Consider the following 20,736-nt stretch of genomic DNA (forward strand, 5'->3'; position numbering starts at 1 on the left):
CGGAGAAAGAAAGACGCAAATTCAGGGCTTTTGGATTTGTACATATGCCAATTGAAGATTCAGGTAAACTAAAGCTATTCGTTTCACAAATTTTTGGTTTTCCTTATTGAAATTCAATTCATTCTTTCTAATAAATATTTCATCAGAAATACTTGATACATGGTTGTTCTTGAATGTTTTATGCAGATTTTTGGGGTTTTAACTGTATTCAGATGGGGGATCAGCTGTGCGTTTCAGCCTCTCAAAAGTACAGCAAAAGGAAGGCGTAAATTAATGGGCTTTGACTTGTTAAAATGTTAGTTGAACATTCAGGTGAATGATATCTACAGATATCTTTCATTCTTTTATTTTTCTTTTCTAAATGGTGTTTGAATTTTATCAATTTATTTTCTCAGTATTGCTAATCTTTTCTGACTAAATGATCTTTTTTCTTGCTTTTTTCTAGAGTTGAAACGGGTAACTTTTTGATTTGTTTTGTTACAGATTTATGGACTTCAGAATTTTAGGAGATGGGAATTTAGTTTATTGGCATAGAATTTTTTTAGAATAAATTTGAATTTATGAAAATTTGGGTTTAAGATTGCTATATTACAAAAAGTGATTCAGGGTTAAATATCGATTATGGTGTTCCAGGATCTGTAACTTTGCTTGGCAGATTAGGTTTTTCGGCATAAATCTTGATTAGGTTTCCTAGGATATGTAACTTTACTTGGTGGATCAGGGTTTTAGGATTTTTATGATTTTCAATAGTTTCAAATCCGAGATTTTTAATGTGCCTCTGATCACTTGATTTGTTTGATAATTTCGAAAACAGATCATACAGAAGGGGAAGTTATGTGCAAAATCTTTTGTTTTTAATTTTTTAATTTTTATGGTTTATCAGTTTTGGTCAAGTACTATTACATTGGAGGAGTTAGTTTTAGATTTTGACACTTTTTAGTAGCTACTATTGTAGTGATATCTCACTTGTGCATGATTTATTAGTAAAATGAATACTTTAAGTTGCTTGCTGTTTGTGCTAATAGTTTGAGAGTGACTAGACATTAAGCTATGCTATTTAATGACTTTAGTAGATTGTCAATTTGTGATGCTTGTGCTTTTTACATTGGCGCAATAGATCAAGTGAAGAATTTCAGGCTGCTTTTCTTTTGTGGTCATCGTTGGAGAGTGATTTTATCTTTCAAACTTCTGCTATTTAATCATCTGGGAAGACTTGTAACTTTGCAGGGGTACTGTCTTTTTACTTGATTGTGATCTCTTAACCATATTGATTATTGATCAATCACTGTCTAGAATGTTTTAGATAGCTCGTTTGTTGTGGTCATAGATTGGAAGCGTCTCTGCTTTGCATCAACGTTTTTCTTGCATCATGTCCTTTTCTATTGCTATATGGCTGTTTTCTTTTCATAGCCCTTATTTAAGTCTGATGGTTCTTGGCTATTCATTCATATTGTTCCACAGTCCTAGATGGTAGTTGTGGTTGGTAAAAAGCGCAAATCTGTTCCATTTGTAATTTGACAAATTGGAATTTAGTTTTCCGGATAAGTTGACTTATACTCTCATGTTAGTTTAATTGTGCCACATAATAATGTCCGAAGCAGTATTTCAGTTCTCTATATACATGAGTCATTGTTGGATTTAGTATCCTGATTTTAGTTAATAGATGAATGCTGAGTAGCTTTGCTGCATACTCGTGAATTATTGTTAGATGTATACGCTTCAAGGAAGATGGATTCTTCCTTGTTTACCTTCTATTACATCCATCTACTTGTTTAAGTTAAACTCTGTTTTTATTAAATGTCTAATTATACGCCTTTTTTGTATTTGTTTGTAGTTTTTGTGAAGACTTGTGCTTTTAATTTTCGCTAACTAATGCCTATCAGTGTACATAGTTAAGGGTGATGACTATCGTGCTTTCTGGGGCCTATTAATTGGCTGATTTATTTGTCTCAAGTGATTAGCAATCTAGCATCCGAGGACTAACTGATTGTGATTTTGAAAATGTATACACTGTTGCAGTTCTGTCAATTCTTTCAAATTGCTTGCGTTTGTTTAGGTCTCAATTTGAGAGTGCTTCTTGCTTTGAGTTTTTTTTCATGGGGATACTTGTTATTTTTGTCATCTTGTTTATGTCTCATAGGCTATAGTCATTTTGTTTTCACAATTTTAGAATTAACAGTGGTTCTAAAAATGCAGAGCTGTTTGTTGTTCATGTGAAAAGCTCTGGTTGGATTTTATTGGTGATTAAATTGAGATGCTTTTAGATACAACTCTTCTATCAATAGTTTTTCAAATTTGTACTTGTGTCAATGTCTTAGGACAGTTTTAGTCTGTCATGTAGAAGAAGAAGTTATTATTGAAAAGTTTATTGACTTTAGGTACTACGTATAGAACAGAATAAACAGATGGACGAACACATTCCAGCCAATAACGATTGGCCACATCAGCAAAACAATCATTCCTTTTGAGCCATGGCATTTGTCCTTTTATATATATGTTAAAGAAATTGAAGAGAGAAAAAGCTTCTGAAATTGAAGAGAGAAAAAGTGCAATTTTCTTTCTGAGGATGAGGAAGAAGACGAGAAAAAAGAGAAAGTAAAAGGTTAGAGAGAGGGAGTCGGATGGTTAATGAAAGGAGTATAGAAAAGGGAACCCGCTACCATCACTGAAAAGTTGGGAGCAGGTAACCTTCTCCCATCAATCACATCTGCATTTGTTTGTTTGAAAAAGAAGGTAGAAGATTGTATATTTCTCTAATGCTTCTCAAAGATGACTCCGGATCAGAGTGAGTGTTTTCCATGATTTTCCCCATCTTTGAGACTCTTAGTTCTTTTTCTCACCTGCCTTTGCATTTTTTATTTGTTTAATTTATGTTTTCAATTTCCTTTTTATCTGTTTTTTTTTTGTCTCGTGATTCTTTCTGTCTGAAACATATTTGTTTTTGTACGTCTTTCTGAAACTTTTTTTAGGGGAAAAGAAGTAGTGAAAAGACTTGTTTGTGTGTTAGGGGGTTAAAAAGTAAATAAACTTTTGAAGTAAAATAAAAATCATAGGTAATTTGTTAAATTGATTGGTGTAGAACGCGACAAATAAACTTCCGAAATTGATTGGTGCACTTTCTTTCTGTCGAGGTTGAGAATCTTTTTTCTTCGTTGTTTCTTTTTCCAATGCGATATCTACGATGAGTGGTCAACTGACGAACTAATTTTTTATCTTTGATTTCTCAATTTATTCCAATTCCAATTTGCTGAGAGCCTAATCATAGCATTATTCTGGATAAGTTCTATGTGAATAATTGTTTAAATTCACAGGTTTCTTTTCGATTTTTGTCAATCTGATGCCTTTAAATGATTTTTTCTCTCGATTCTGCTGTCTAATGTATAATTTTTTGATATTGCAGGTCCAAAATTTGGAAATTTTCTTCTGTCCTTTCCAAGAACTACTCCAGAGTATAGCAGCACGACTCAATATCGTATCCAGCTTACTTTGTGTAAATTAGTGAGTAGTTTGATTGTACCTTCTTCTGTTCATGTGTATTTTATTGCAGTTTGTACTCTAAATGTTATACCCCTTTTCCTTTGCTCTTTGCAGAAAAGGTTACATCGGACTTTATCACTTGTTGCTTTTCCATTATTACAGGTTTTTTGCTTTCCTTTTTACCATAATTTCAATTGTTATTCCTTAAGTTGTTCATTTGTGGTGACTAAAGTTAGCGTTTCAGTGAGGAGAGTGCTACTTATTTTCTTGAAATTATGGAATTTGAAAAAAATTTAATATTTTTACGTACTGTCTTTATAGTATATAGTCATCGAGACAAATCGTAGTTACACATTAGTGGTAGTGGTATCTTATTGATTTTCAATATGAGTGAATATAGTGTAGTTTGATGATTTCTTGACAATGAATACTGAATTTTTTTCAGCTCCTGTTCAGTTGTTTGAGCTCCTATTTTGTTCCCTTTATGTTTCAGTTAGTTCTGAAATGATCAACCCTCTTGATTCTTGATCTAGCTTTCACTTGTTAAGCTATTGCGTGATCCATTTTTCTTTCAACCTTTTTGATCATTCTTCCCATATGATGGCTTTTAAAGCACTTACGAGTGAGGCAGTTTTTCTCACAGAAAAGAAAACGGATATGACTAAGTTGTGCATGTTAGCAATTCTACCCCGCATTGTCATGTAGTTGTTTGATCAAATGTATACAAGGGATCCACATGTTATTAACCTTCATAACTGATATGTAAAAGTTAGTACTAGAAATTTGGAATTTATACTCCTTTATTTCCTTACTAAACAATTAATAATAGTAAGTTTTCTAGCATGTATCATATAACTTGTGCTTGGTGGGTTTTCTTGCTGAGTTGTATTGCTGTGACTGTTTAATTGTAAATATGTTATCAAGTTAGACAAAAAACGTAGAATGGAACTTAATTGGCCAATAGAGTGAGATGAATCTTAACATGGGAAAGAATATGCATATAAGGCATGTTGATGATTGCAAATTGATAGAGCAACTTTGTATCTTCAACTAAATGTCACCAAAGGTACCTTTAATTTGGTAATATAACACTGTATTTTCCTAGCATTTGTCTGGTTTATAAGACTTATTTTGGCTTTCTTGGTTCTCATTGTAGGATCCAAGTAACTAACTCTACATCAATTCTTTGGAAGTTGATGCTAAGGTATAATTTGTTTATTACCTTTCATTTACCAATCACCAAATCGTTTGAGACATTGGACCTTTCCAATCAGTCAATGTAAACATGACAGGTCTTGGGGTCTTTGGAGTTATTCGCTTTATCTTATTTTAATTGGCTTTATTCCATATTGGTGTAAAACCTTTCTAGTAGTGAAAATATATTGAAATTATAAGGTTGCTTGCATAAAAGACAAAAAGTTTTGGGAATGAATATTGATTTATTTCAAGGAAGGCAGCTTGTCAAAATTTTATGCCTCTATTCATCTTCAAAGAAATGGTTGGCCTTGCTTTAGCTGAAAAAGAGATTGCCCGTTATAATTTTGTTGCAAGATCACAATCTAAAATATTCTTCAAAAAAGATGTTTTTATAGTGATGTTGGATTGCATAAGCCCTTGCAAAAAATGGAAAAGTTAAGAAGGTTATTTTGAAGATGATGTTACTATTATTTGGGACATATTGGTCATCCTTTGAGAGAAATTTTATTGCTATGTTATGGTCTTTAGCAACATTTTCTCTCTGTACTATGAAAACACTACCATCTCATTCACTTATATTTTCATGGAAGATTTATGTCGTTCTTGACCTTTTGAGGACAGAAAAGGATGAAAGATGTTTAATCATGTCTTTCTATATAAGAAAGGTATATTATTCTAATTACCATGTTTCTTTTTATTATTATTTTATGGTGATGTATTTTTTCAAATGAAATCCACTTTTCTCCCCTATTGTGTACTTGACTCGGCAAAAAAAAAAAATGAAATCAAATTCTGATTTAATTTGCACTATATGCCATACAAAGCTTCTTTGCTTGCTATCCTTACAGTCAGATACAATATTTCATGTCACAGAAGAGCTATTTCTATTCCTAAGGAGGTTGCTATGTCTGCTGTGCATTTTATTTTTCATTTTTCTACTATGAACAGAAATAAGTTATATGTTTCAAACTGATTTTGGCTTTTCATACTTGATTTATGTTTTCCAAAAGTTGGTAGTAATTATCATATTCATGTTATATACAACACAATTATGGGTATAATTATAATTAACTTTCAACTAATTATCTTATGAATGCTTAGATACACTTATTCATACAGCACCCCAACGGAAAAGGAAAAAAAAGGCTTTGTGCAAGATATTTTTATTTCACTGTCTCATAGGTCTTTTTTATCAATTTTTTAAAAAGTGCCCCCTCTAAGGTCATCTTAAAAACTGTCTCAATGGTTCTTATTCTTGGAACCTTGAACCCTGATTTTAAAAGGGTTGTTGATGATGATTGATCATATATATAACTAGATGATTTTTTTTTTTATTTTAACAAACTTTCATGATGACGAAGCAAAACGAAAAACATAGGCATTCTGTTTATCCCTAGCCATCAATGTTCATGTATGAACCATATTGTAGCTTTAATTGAAACTATAAGTTCTATGCTAAATGCAATAGCTATGGCTAAAGAACTCTATTTTAACCATAATGGTTCAGCGTTGGAAAAGCTTCTGGTTTACATCTATTACTTATTTCTTGTATAATATTTTTAAGTGGTGAATGATTAGTAAAGTTTTCTTGTTAATTGTGCAGGCATGTGTAGACTTCGTGGCAAAAGTAGTTGGAGTAACTTCGGGACCAAAAGGAAGAATTTTGGTGTTACAGATTAAATTGCATCCCAAGATTGTTAAAGATACTGAAAGTGTTTTAAACAGGTAACAAGTCTTACATGGTATATCAGTGTATTTGATATGTACAAGCAATATTAGTGCTGAAATTGCTAGCAAGTTTGTTGTTTTTTTACTAGGTTTGCATCAGTTCAAGCAATCTACTTATTTCACTTTGAGGTGACCTTATGGTAGATTCCACAACATGATGTCTTAAAAATTTTCTTCTTCTTATATTTGGCTATGTCAGTTATTCTCATACTTTTAATGGAAGAATGTGCTATTTGCTTCTTGTTTTCTTCTAAATCTTTTAGATTTATTTACTATCATTAAGTATACTACATGTGGAAAGCCATCAAATAATGATTAAGAGAATGGGGAATAATGGATAAAAAATGCTACAGGTATTAGAAATAATTTTGATAAATAATTTGGAGCTTTTTAATGAAGATTTGAGCCTAAAGTCCAACATCTGTATCTGTACTTTCTGTCATTCTGCATTAGAGTGTATTTTTTTGGCATACTAATGCAACAAAATGCATATTTTCGTATGTGGTGTAGTTTTTTGGGGCTTTAAGAGAGCTTGCAAATTTGCAATCTATCATCTCAAAGAAAAGCAAAATGTTTATAGGAATATTATCTTATTCTTAGTTTAGTTATTATTTGCACTTCATGTAATTTACTTGCGCAGAACAGATTGATTGGAGGATGCTTTGGAGTATGTGGGAGTTAAATTAGCGAGGCAGGACGGTGCAAATGTTGCTGAATTTGTTCTCGTCTTAGCTCCAATTTATTTTTGTCTGATCTCTAATTTGACCTATTTTTTATTGTTGTCTACATTGCTCTCTTTAATTAAAGTTATCAAAGTTAAAGGTGACTTTGCTACCGCTATCAATTACTTTTGAAATTGCCATTATTGTGTCAAAGAAATTTAAAATGTTTCATTTTCACTTTTCATTGTGTTTTTTTTTTCAGGATGAAACATATTCAGCTCTCATATGGGATTTGATAAAACTACCAAAATGCTCGTTTCAGAACTCAAATTGGCATCAGGGAGGTAATTTGCCATCTTTGTACTATTGCAAGAAGAAAAATCATTTTAAGTTTTAAATTTCTGATGATTGTAGGTTTGTCGGTCATGATTTTGCAAATATTGCTATTGTTAGTGCAGGAAATGATTATGCAGTAGGAAACAGGACTTCTGACTCTTTTCAAAAGTAGGAAGAGAATTAATAAGAAGTGAGACATGGAGCTATGGTAAAAATAGCCTGCACATTGTAGAGGGGATGGAATTTGATCGCGGATATTTTTCTCCTTAACATGATTGGAGTTTTGGATCTCATATTTCTATCTGTTGGTGTATGGTATTTAAGAGGGAAAACTTCTGTATTCGCAATTGCTTTTGGTTGCCTAAAACATCGCATGGTTCAAGGATTTTTTCAAACGATACTAGAAAGTCTCCAATCGTGATAGTTGCATACAACATTGAAGAGGAAGATCAGGCTCCGTCGTTAATAGGTAGTTGCTATTAGAGGCCTTGCCTTCACTGAGTGCTACTATCTCTTGATAGGAAATAATGAGACAAGAATGCTTGAATATGGAATTTATCACATTCTTTCATTCCGAAGGCATTTTTTTTATTGCAATTTTAATTAGTTAAATCTACCAAAGGGCAGATTATAGGGGGAAAAAAAGATAGATTATAACCTTGAATTCACATTCTAGCACCAATTCTTCTTGGATTTTGAATTGTATTTCCAGTTTAAAAATTTGTCTTCTTTAATCGTAGTTATCTAATTCCAAAATGTTGTACATTATATCACTTATAAAAATTTTCCTAATATATAAACAATCAAGACAAATGTAATAAGTTATAGCACATTGTTATTGATATTGAAGTAGGCATGTATCTGCTACTTGCTTTAATATCACATTATTTAGCTTTCTCTTAGTGTTTTCCTCCTTTTATTTTGTACTAGAATAATCTCATTCGATGGGGCATGCCAATCTCATATAACCTCACCGCGCGTCGCGCGGTGTTTACCCTCCTAGTTTGGTTTAAACGAAGGACTCATGTTTGTCTGCTAATTGAACTGGTCTTGTACTCCTCTGTTAATATGAACTACTGTTGGGATATTCTGTTTTCGGCTAGTTTGGGCATACATGTTGTCTTGCTCCGACGTGGTACTTGGTAACAAGGTCATTATCTAAACTTGGTAAATCGTATGCCTGCGGTAATGGTGCTTGCTCCAACACTGAAATTTGTTTGATCTACTTCCTTGGTCGTCTTCATCTCATTAAGTTCAGTCCTTTCTTTATGCTTTCTCTGCAAATTTAATCTAGTACACTGGAATACGCTAATGCTATACTGTTGAATTGCTGGATATTAGGCCTTGCTTGGATTGAAGGTTTTCGTCGGAAAATATTATCGTTTTCCGTGATCACATTTCCCTATCACCTTTTTCCCTCACATATATCAAATCGCTACAGTAATTTTTCCATGAAAAATGACGGAAAATGCAATCCAAACACAACCTAAGATTTTGGGTTGAGATGAATAACAAATAATGGTGGGTTAGTTTTTGTGTTTTTTTATGAATGTTTGTTTTGTACAGTTGGTCCCTCCAATAATTGGTCAACGGCGATTTGTCACTTTTACCCTTTAAAAATTGGGCTTTGCGCGTGGACCCAATGAATTTCGGCCAAAATTTGGTCGAAAAAGTGAAAAGGGACTAAAGGTGATCATTTTTGTTTGTTAAGGACTAAAATTGATCATTTTTATTCTGAGGGACTAAATTTTCACATATGTGATATGTGAGGGACGATTGGTGTAGTTCTCCCTTTTTATTATTATTAGGGTAAAAAATAAAAAAGCCCCCTGTGGTAAACCTAATATACAGAAAAGCCCCCCGTGGTTTCAAAATATACAACACGACTCCTCATACTTTGAACTAAATTGTAAAGGTGACGGAATCCGTTAAACTTAACGGAAATGGTCAAAATGACCAAAATACCCTGATATAATTAAACAAAAGACAGCTCAAAAAAATCATTTGTTTTTTTTTCTAAATAGAGAGAATTGAGGGTTAAGGGGTAGAATAGGTATATTTGATAAAAAATAGGTATAAAAAATTTTTTTTAGGTTCCAATAAGTCATTTCCGTTAAGTTTAACGGATTCCGTCACTTTTACAATTTAGTTCAAAGCATGAGATGTCGTATTGTATATTTTGAAACTATAGGGGGCTTTTCTGTGTATTAGGCTTACCACAGGGGACTTTTTTATTTTTAACCCTTATTATTATACATAAGAACCAGGAATTTGAGTTCAAGAATTTCTTAAAATAAATATCTGCTCGTCTCCATACGAAGATTCAAGATGAAAACGGAACACACAACAGAAGCAGAAAATGCAAGTCATGAATTTTGCACACAAATAAATAAATAAATAGGCACTTTAAAATCTCGGTGCATTAAAATAACAACGTTAATAAGAACTTAAATCCAAGCACACAAGAAATTGTGCAAATCATACGCCTTTCCGCGAATCCCCGACCAAGTATCACGCATTACACTGGAAGTTAGCACAGGCAGTAGCATTGACTGACGTTCAGCAACAACAACAAAGATTTAGCCTGAATATACTGGGGAGACCATTACGGTCAAGGTTTCGAAAGAATACATCCATGTTCTGCATCTGAAGTTTCAATTAAAGGTATAATATCTATTATGCACGCAAAGATTATTACAAGAAACTAAAAATTAACTGCATTTTATGACATAAGTAAAGCTCCTAAAACACCTGAATGCACATGTTAAATTGCATACCTTAATAGCATAGCATATCATGTTTAAAATGATATCATTAATTTCATAGGTGCAAATGTTTCAGTTTCCATATTATCTAGCCCCAAGGACAAGATGCTCCAGATAAAGAAGAAACAAGTTTTTTATCGAAGTAAATCTTATTTACATTAAGAGAAAAGAAGAAACAAGTTTACAATTCCTCAAACTAGTCCACAAACAGAGTTCCACGAGTCAAAATATCTGAAATCATAAGCTAATTCTAGAAAAAGAAAACCGAAAAATAATTGCAGAAAGTAAGCGTATATGCCACCAATGATTAGAAGGACTCAGTCTCGTAATCACCACTAATACCGCCACTGCCACCAGAAGAAGAACTCGGGGCAGCGGCAGCAGCAGCTCTCTTTTTCCTTTCTTCCTCGTACTCTGCATCATCTGTCGGCAACTCATACCTACATACAGGGCACGAATTTCTCGACCCCAACCACGGTATGATACAATCCCCATGATACCCATGTCCACAAGGTAATTTCTTTACCATTTCTCCAACACCAACTATATCTTTACATACAGCACAAGCCAATGCTTCCAGTTCTGACTTAATCTCCATGGTTTCTAATGCTTCTACAGAAGCTTTTGACGCGGGAGGCGCTCCTCGCCGCCCACCGTTATCAGTTTCGGCCAGATTTTGCAGCAAAGCTTCATAACCCGCCGCATCCACGTAATCGCCTGGATTCCCAATATACCCTTCTCCTTCAGGCACGGCCAATCGAAACTCAATTGAGTAGTCCTCAATTCCCATTAGGATTTCCGCCCAATCGAGAATCCGGTTACGGCGATTCGCGGCTCGAGCAGCAAAGTCCCGAAGCCGGAGCCGAAGAACATCGCGCCGCCTACGCCTTAAATCATCTTCGTCCGTCTCTTCTCGAGTCTCATTCTCCTCATTTTCGTCGTCGACCTCCTCGTCGTCGTCGTCGTCGTCGTCGTCCGATTGGTCTCGATTTTGGTCCACCCTTTCTCGATTTTCTTCTACATCTTCATTTCTGACTTCGATTTCATTCTCGTCGTCCTCGTCATCATCGTTGTCCCAGCCATCGAGCTCGATTCGAAGGTAATCGTCATCGGATGGATCAGCGTGCTCAGAGGGGGGAGGAGGAGGCGCGTCTTCGTCACGCGCGGCCTGAGCTATGAGTCGAAGGACTTGGAGGAACTGGTTTCCGAAAGACGGATCATCCATGGGGTCCGAAGCTGCAGCCGGGGCGGCTGGAGGACCCATGGACTCGACGAAGCCGTTCTTGCACTCGTGGCAGATGACGTCAGGGAGATCCGCAAGGGTTTCAATGGAGACCCGTTTGTCGCAGTGATAGCACCAGTATTGTGAAGGATTGGGCTCCGACCCGGCTGGAACTTGAGTCTCGGCCTGGGTCTGGGTTTGGTCAGATGGGGTTTCGGCCATTGTGGAAGAATTGGTGAGGGCCTGAGGGGGTCTCAGATATATGGCCGAGAAAGAGAAGTGAAGAGAGAGAAAGGAGGAGACGAGTGAGAGATTTTTATGTGGTTTTTATGAAAGAGAATTGAGGTACAGCCACCGATTTGTGGGTAAAAGGAATTGGTGATCTTTTGGGATTAATCAAGCGGTCAATGATTGAAATTGGAGGTACTTTCGTGGTGAGTTTCGCGACATTAACGTTTGCCTCCGCAGTGTCCCTTTTTCTTTTTTCTCTTTTTTTTTTTTGTAAAAATGCTTTTCAGAGCTCATTACATTTACCTCCAATGAGTTTGGCCAAACTATTAATTAGCCCACGAGGATAGAGAAGCCATTGTCTTGCTATCTTTGGTCTTGTTTGTCCTGGTATATCTTCACGCAGATATACATACATATGGAAATAGAACGACCTGAATTCTTAATGAGAGAAAAATTATGGTTACATAAGCAACGAAAAATAAATTTTGTGCCCGGAACTTTGCAGTTAAACTTGTGACTTTCGGACGAGGGTTGGATTGGATAATAAATGAGGAAGTATTGTAAGTCGAAAGTTTTAGATTTAAAACCTCTTACTTATTAAAAAAATGTTTAAAAAAATGCGATTTTCTTTCCTTTTAAGTTTTTTATTTTGTTGTTGAATTAATTTGAGGTTTTATCCTCAATATCTAGGAGAATTTTTCTTTGAATTGATAGAGTTTCGAAAATAGACTAACGAAGGAGTTACAGAGCAACTTTTTTTGTAGTCTCCAATTGCGAATTTTTGTTTAGTTTTCACATTTTTAGGTTAGAAACTTGTTTTAATCATAATGGACGAAGTTGCTGATTTTATTTTTTTCTTTTTGAGTGAGATTGATAATTTAAGCCTTCAGAGGACAACCAGGTGCAGCGTTGTTGTGACGATGGAAATGAAACTTGGAATAAGAATGGAATTCAGTGCCACTTAATTAATTCAGATGTTCAATTGTGGTTATTGAACAGTTTGAATATATTAAGATATAAATCTATTAAATTTAAGTGTTGAATTGAATTATCAAACAGGACCTTACTGTCAATACCAGTTCTAATACATTTACAGCATACTACTTTTCTTTCCTGTGTTTAATACATATGATAAGCATAGTTTTTTTTTTCAAATCAATTTGTGCATACTACAACTGGATTGACGTTTCATTTCAAAGGTAGAAACTCGAAGTAGGACCTTAATATATAATTATCGGGTAATATCATAAATCTCCCATAAGGTTTCTCCTAATATTACTTGGCCCTTTGAAGTTTTAAAATATCACTTACTTACCCTAATAATTGCAAAAGGATAATATTAACCCTCACTTGTACATAATTCACGTATCAAATAAATGGAGATCAAAAATTTTAAAAAGGAAACAAAAGTCACTTTATTCTTTTTTCTTGTTTCTCCAACATTCTATTTTACTCATTTTTTAGATGACTATGTGATTTTTTATTTATAAATTATAATAAATTGAAATTTATTTTTTTTAAATTTCTTGTGATTGTAATAGAGTGGAGTATGATTAATTTGATTAATTTGAGTTAATTTTTATAATGATCAATACAATTTAAAAGTTTTGGGCACGGGTTGAGAAGAAATTGAAATAAATAAAGTTAATAAAAAATTGATTTTAAGCATATAGAGTTAAGTTGGTGCAAGTGCATTTCTTTGTAAATATCTTTTTTATTTTTTAAATATATATTTTTATGGACTATAGCGTTATGATGTGATAGTATTATTAGAAATTGTTTGTTAGGTAATGGTTTTCTTGAAGTAAACAAAGTGATTGATGAGTATTTTTATTTAGCAAGTAAAAGGGTAGTTTAGGATTTTAAAAAGTTTTGTTATACAAATAACAAAAATAAGGGAGGTAAATTATATTTTTAAAACTTTATGGGTACTAGGTGATATTAAATAAGGGTAGTTTCTGATGTTATCCCCATAATTATTCCATAATACACGGGTATTTTAGTCTATACCTAGCCGGCAACGACGCATTACACGAGCGGCTCCTTACGCGAAAATCAGAAATCATACACGGGCCCTTTCAATTTGCACCCAAAATTTCTGGTAAAAATCCAAGGAACCCTCGTTTCTAAAACGAAGAACGCATTATTATTATTCTCAGCTGCATTTTTTTAAAAAAAATACAAGTTACGAAACAAGGCGAAAGCAGTGGGCTCGTCTTCGTTGTTGGCTGTATATAGACTGTGTGGGATTGTGGGCCACGGGCATTATTATTATTATTGTTATTGTTATCACTAATTTGCTAAGTCAAAAAACGAGACTAAGGTTCCGTTTGATAAAATTGAATCTAAATTCTGAAGTCTGAATTCTGAAATCTGAATACTGAAACAATTAATTTGCTGAATTTTAAGTACTGAAAAAAATATATGAATGTCTGAATTTTAATACTAAAGTTATTTATACTGTTTGATAAATATTTATAGCTGAATGCTTAATAAGTTTAATTTGACAATTGTGCCCTTATATCCTTTCATTCAAAAAAGAAATAGAATCTATGATTTAATTAGTTTAAAATTGTAAGGTATGAAAATGACAATATTTATTTTTAAATCAAATTAATATAAAAGATGAAATATATTATATGAGGAGTATGGAGAAGATGTGAAAGTCATTAAAAGGAAGAAAATAGAAACTAAAAATCATTAGATAGAGAATATTATATTGTTTAATTAGATAAGAATTTTGAACATAATTAACAAACAAGGGTAGATTTGGTAGATAAGATAAGGTAGTTGAAATAATTCTATTGATTCTTATCAGAATTAAGCATTCAATTAGGATTCTTGTGCTGAAAAAAATACACACAGGTTCAGCACTGCTTAACAAGTTCAGCAAATATATTTTCATTTATCAAACATTCAAAACATCTGAATGTCTGAAAAGATTCAGATTCAACACTTTTTTATGTTATCGAACAGACCCTAAGTGTCTGTTTGATAACATAAAAAAGTGCTGAAACTGAATTCATTCAGACATTCAGATGTTTTGGGTGTTTGATAAATAAAAATTTTTCTGCTGAACTTATTAAGTGGTGCTGAATTTGTATGTATTTTTTTCAGCACAAGAATCGTAACTGAATGCTTAATTTGATAAGAATCAAAAGATTTACTTCAACTACTTTATCTTATCTACCAAATCTATCCTTGTTTGTTAATTACATTCAAAATTCTTATCTAATTAAACAACCTAATATTCTCTATCCAAAATCCTTATCTAATTAAATAACCTGACATTCTCTATCTAATGGCTTTCTACTTCTATTTTCTCCATATTTAATGACTTTTTTACAATTTCTCCATGCTACTCACATTTGTTTACTCCTTATCTTTTTACATCTTTCTACTCTTTCATAATTTTGTCATTTTTTTCCTCCTAATTTTTTTTATTGCTACCGTACTCACCGATCTCAAATTCATTATTTCCAAGGTAGCGTCAACATTTTTCCATTGAAGTAATTAAATTTCTATATAATTTGGCATGAATTTAAAACTTGTTTATTGCAGCTTCCTTTTGCTTATATTTGGACTTTTCTTATCAAACTCTGATTTAAAAATATATTTGCACCGATATTTTGACTTTTCGATAATATATTTCTTCTTTTATATTACTTTGATTTAAAATAAATATTATCATTTTCATACCTAACAATTTTAAGCTAATTAAATCATAGGTTCTATTTCCTTTTTGGATTAAAAGATAGAAGGGCAAAATTGTACAATTTAGTTTATTAAGCATTAAGTTATAAATGTTTATCAAACAGTATAAATATGTTCAGCATTAAGATTCAGATATTCATATATCTCTTTTCAGTGCTTAATATTCAGCAAATTAATTGTTTTAGTATTCAGAATTCAGAATTCAGATTCAGTTTTATCAAACGGAGCCTAAGTGTCTGTTTGATAACATAAAAAAGTGTTGAAACTGAATTCATTCAGTCATTCAAATGTTTTGGGTGTTTGATAAATAAAATTTTTTCTGCTGAATTTATTAAGTGGTACTGAATTTATATGTATTTTTTTCAGCTACTCAACACAAGAATTGTAACTAAATGCTTAATTTGATAAGAATCAAGAGATTTACTTCAACTACTTTATCTTATCTATCAAATCTATTCTTGTTTGTTAATTATATTCAAAATCCTTATCTAATTAAACAACCTAATATTCTCTATCCAAAATCCTTATCTAATTAAACAACCTGGCATCCTCTGTCTAATGGCTTTCTACTTCTATTTTCTCCCTATTTAATGACTTTTTTACAATTTCTCCGTACTACTCACATCTGTTTACTCCTTATCTTTTTTCATCTTTCTACTCTTTCATAATTTTGTCATTTTTTTCCTCCCAATTTTTTTTATTGCTACTGTACTCACCGATCTCAATTTCATTATTTCCAATGTAGCGTCAACATTTTTTCATTGAAGTAATTAAATTTCTATAGAATTTGGTGTGAATTTAAAACTTGTTTATTGCAGCTTCCTTTTGCTTATATTTAGATTTTTCTTATCAAACTCTTATTTAAAAATATATTTGCACCGATATTTGGACTTTTCCATAATATATTTCTTCTTTTATATTACTTTGATTTAAAAATAAATATTGTCATTTTCATACCTAACAATTTTAAGCTAATTAAATCATAGGTTCTATTTCCTTTTTGGATTAAAAGATAGAAGGAAAAATTGTACAATTTAGCTTATTAAGCATTAAGTTATAAAAGTTTATCAAACAGTATAAATATGTTCAGCATTAAGATTCAGATATTCATATATCTCTTTTCAGTGCTTAATATTCAGCAAATTAATTGTTTCAGTATTCAGAATTCAGATTAAGTTTTATCAAACGGAGCCAGAAATCAATTTAAAATCCACATGTTTATTGAAAAGTCGACTCAGGTAGACAAGACGAAAATTCCGCACCTTCAAAGTGCCCAAAGTGTAATCAATTTTGTGTAAAGCCATTTGTGTACATATTGTCCGTCTCTGTAATCACGTTTAACGATTTCAACTGCGCAGAGAATAGAAGAACAGAATAAAATGATGAATAATTAGTAGTTGAGCTAGGTAGGAGAAAAACCGCAAAAGAAAAATGAATTTAAAAGTGGATCCAATAAGGGAATACTCCTTAATATGGAATGGTAACTGAAAATATAAAATAAGAAAAAAAAACATATAAATGGGGCAAAAAAAAGAAGCATCTCCTATCATTCTATTAGCATTACTCCAACCAAATGAAAGGATACCAAAATTATTCCAACCAAATTAATGAGAGTGTTTGGATATCAAAATTATTTCAAATAATATTTCGCTTATATCACAAACACATTCCTCAATCTACCTTTTTACATTTTCAATTATTTTTTTATTTCACATACATCACATCACAAAAAGTGTTACAGTAATTATTTCAAATAATACAGTATCCAAACTTCTTCAGCGTAACTCAATTATCATTCTATTAGCGTAGTTTGAAATGATTTTGTGTTTTGCAGGACAGGGAAATTATAGGATTCGGTGGCCTGATGATTGAAGGGGATTGATGCAACAGTACTGGCCTTGGACTGGACTGGAATCTGATGAGAACCACTCATGGAAGGCCAGTAGATTTTTGCCTGGGATTAGATAGGCCGCCCGACGTAACGTTTGAGAGCGACTTTAGTTGGCACATCAGGAGCCAGTCCCCTTTCTCAATTCCATCCTAAGGAGCTAACAGTAGCTTGTTGTGTAATCAATCTGCCCAATCCACGTTGCCCGCAGCGTGATGCTACGTATCATTCATTCTCAGTTTTGTAAATGAATCTTGTCAGTTTGATATTGCCGGCTAACCAGCTGCCGCCCATCTCTTTGAAAGGGTACCAAAGGATAATCAGAACCTCATATTTATAATCTCTCCTTTCTGCTGTGTATCAGTAGACGCAACCCTTTTTCAAAATTCTCCTATTTATAATGCCTCCTCTTTTGCTGCTTAATTCAATCCTTCCTCAAGAAACAGTAGTACTATTAATTAAACCTCATCTGTATTTTAACAAGCATATATTCGTATGCTTGTTAAAAAAAAAAAAAACCCTCCCTGTTAGGTGTTTGTATATAATTTCACTCAGTACGCCATTTCCCAATGTTCTGATTAGGTACAAGGGGTTCGGGGGTGCTGCAATGCATGACCTGTAAAAGAATCTTTAACCACTCAAGTACCCCTTAATGCCTAACAGTAACAGTTGCAAAGACACAGAGGTTCAGAGCAGAAAGACACTAGAAAAAGTAGTAGGTCTCAAGCCCACTTTAGCTCATAATCTAGCAACTATTGCTGGTAGGAGAATGGAAGTGTAATAAGGTCCCGTTTGGATTGCATTTTCCGTCATTTTTCATGGAAAAATTACTGTAGCGATTTGATGTATGTGAGGAAAAAAGGTAATGGAGAAATGTGTTCACGGAAAATGACGAAATTTTTCTACGGAAAATAGCAATCCAAGCAAAGCCTAACTTTTCCTATGGTGCTAGCCAAATAAATTCACCATAGACTTTGCCAATTTCACTAGAAATAGCCGACGAGTTCTGAAATCATGTACCCTCTATTCACATCAAGTATGTAAAGCCAAAGAAAGAACAGCATATACATTACAGAATACACACTGCAAAACATTGAAAAGTAACACAAACACTCCCCTGTCCCAAATTTACTGCTAGTAATTGTTGCATAGCAAAAATGTCCAACGACCAGGGACGATCTAGCTAGCTTCCATCCTTACTGCCCTCCTTTTTTTTTTTTTACAAAAAAAAAAAAAGACTTGACTTTGTAGTCAAATTGACATAGTCGACTGGATTGGATGGATCATCATTTACAACCGGTTCTGCTGCGGAAGCCTGAACCGGACTTGAGACGCCGGGGACTTGACGGCCACGCCGTGCCAGCAGATGCCACCCCGGCACATTTCGTGCCCATCATGCCGCCCACCGCTAGTACTGTTGCTGCGATCGTGCCGTGTCAGCGCATACGTGGCCTTACGGGACACGTCCCACGTCAGACTGGCAATCAAGAGTACGCCCACCACCGCCGTGGATGCAAGCAGCACAAATCCTCCACCGAAGCTCTTCCCACTTGCCAATCCATAAGCCTTCAGCGCCGCTATCACCACCAGATACAAAGTCGTCAAGTTCCCCACCACCGCATCCGAAATCGCCATCTCTTTCTTGATCCTTTTTCTTTTTGAATTTCTCTCTCTCGCTTGAGAAATTAAAATTCGTTCACTGCATGTGCAAGGAAGATGGGTTTAAAAAAGCCCTCTTTACTTTGGAGTGAGAATTACGAAAAAAGGAATGCTTGGAGTTGGAGAGAGTGAGGGAGGTCGTCCTCCCGCATCGAGTTGAGCTTATCTTCTTTTTTTTAAAAAAAAAAATTAGTGCTTTCGGGAAAATATTATGCACCCACTTAACACGCATTGACTTATTAAAGAAAAAGAAATAAATACATAAATATTTCGACAGCACAAAAAAAAAAATTTGTTTTTGACGCGTGTGTTCAAGTTGGCCTGTCATTATGGTTCTTACACACGTGGCTGTACACCATTCCTTCGTATCAACAGATCTTGCATAGAATATTAAAACTCAGGCACACAAACGACAGCGTTTGGAGCTCACAACAAAGTGGATTTTTTTTTTTTTTTTTTGAGGAAAGTGGATATTAGCTCCAGTCTTTTTTATTTCGGACACTTTCTTAATTCTGATAGGTGTTAGGCTGGCAATGCCTATCCCCTATCGGTTTTTTTTATGGGTTAATGAGCAGGATAGAAAAGACCCGCCTCCAACCGTGTTTAATCGGATTGTTTCAGTAGCACAAAAACCCAAAACTACGAAATAGTGGGCCACCGTTAATATTAGAATATAGGGATAATTTCACAAACCTCCCCTGAGGGTTTTAATAATTACAGTGAGTCCCCCTTAAGTTTAAACAATTACATATACATTCCCCATTTTTACTATCTATGTCTAGGTTCAATAAACCAAATTTTCTCTTGAAAATACTAAATTACTTTTTTGTACAAAACAAAAAGAGAAAATACAATGCACTAAATCGGTTTCTTCCATACTTTACATAAATCTATTACCTTAATTCCTAACAATTATCCAAGTATCAACTTCAATTCTAATTCAAGTAGCCATTCAAAAGATTCCAAATTGCATATACAGCATTAATGCTTATTACGCAAAAAAAAAAAAAAATACACACACACACATACACACACTTTCTCTCACTAACAAACAATTTTATACTCCAAAATTAAATGTTAATGCCCTAACACCTTTCCAATACAAATTAATTTAATTTAGAATTACTGTTATAACACTCTTATGTTCTTAAAAATATTAACACCTAAAAAATAGAGAATAAACTATATCTCTATAATAAAATCATAAGCAACAATTACTAATCCAAATAAATCCTTATGCAGATTATTGACATTTTACATAAATTTTTCTTAATAACAGACAAAATATGACAATTTTTACATCTTTGGTCCTTTTTTCTATTTCAATAATCAAATTTATTATTTATTTATCTATCATCATGAGTTTCTTCATTTTCTTTTAATTTGATGTATAATTTTCTCCTTTGTTGGTTTTATAATTTTAATTTGCTAATATTCATAAAAATGAAGATGATAAAAAAAGGGTATAGTGGTATAATATCTAGGAAATAAAAGAGCCGAAATAGACATGATATAGAGAAATATGTTTTTTTTTTTTGTGTTTTGTAAATCTATGGCTTTAAACTACAAATTGTCTACCAAGTAGAGGACATTATAGCTATTTTACTATGCCAAATGAGATAAATATAATTACTTAAATTTGAGGGGAACTAAGTGAATTTGTCAAAAACCTCAAATAAGGTTTTCTGAAATTATGTGATTTGCCTTATTTGGCAAGTGATTTTTTTTTTTGCCAAAATTTTATTCTACACATTTTTTAAAATAACATTAACTATAGTAATCTCAAAAAAGGATTCAGAATTTTTAAAATGCACACTTTAAAATATCAAAAAACACATAGACAAAATTTCTTTTCTT

The 20,736-nt window shown here is 33.2% G+C and overlaps 2 protein-coding genes across 2 annotated transcripts; both read right to left on the minus strand.

The window, feature by feature from the left end:
* Positions 1–10,280: 10,280 nt before the first annotated feature.
* LOC113714742 (E3 ubiquitin-protein ligase CIP8-like) lies at positions 10,281–11,773 on the minus strand. The gene has a single exon (XM_072069165.1). It carries the CDS (start codon positions 11,607–11,609, stop codon positions 10,473–10,475), a length of 1,137 nt encoding a protein of 378 aa, XP_071925266.1. The 5' UTR covers positions 11,610–11,773; the 3' UTR covers positions 10,281–10,472.
* Positions 11,774–18,224: 6,451 nt separating this feature from the next.
* LOC140004123 (uncharacterized) lies at positions 18,225–19,094 on the minus strand. The gene has a single exon (XM_072069471.1). It carries the CDS (start codon positions 18,853–18,855, stop codon positions 18,511–18,513), a length of 345 nt encoding a protein of 114 aa, XP_071925572.1. The 5' UTR covers positions 18,856–19,094; the 3' UTR covers positions 18,225–18,510.
* Between the last annotated feature and the right edge of the window lie 1,642 nt (positions 19,095–20,736).

The sequence above is a fragment of the Coffea arabica genome, chromosome 10c (genome assembly GCF_036785885.1).
Source record: "Coffea arabica cultivar ET-39 chromosome 10c, Coffea Arabica ET-39 HiFi, whole genome shotgun sequence".
Taxonomy (NCBI): Eukaryota; Viridiplantae; Streptophyta; class Magnoliopsida; order Gentianales; family Rubiaceae; genus Coffea; species Coffea arabica.

Coding starts and splice junctions, on each gene's coding strand:
- LOC113714742 (XM_072069165.1), bottom strand. CDS start 11,609: ATGGCCGAAACCCCATCTGACCAAACCCAGACCCAGGCCGAGACTCAA.
- LOC140004123 (XM_072069471.1), bottom strand. CDS start 18,855: ATGGCGATTTCGGATGCGGTGGTGGGGAACTTGACGACTTTGTATCTG.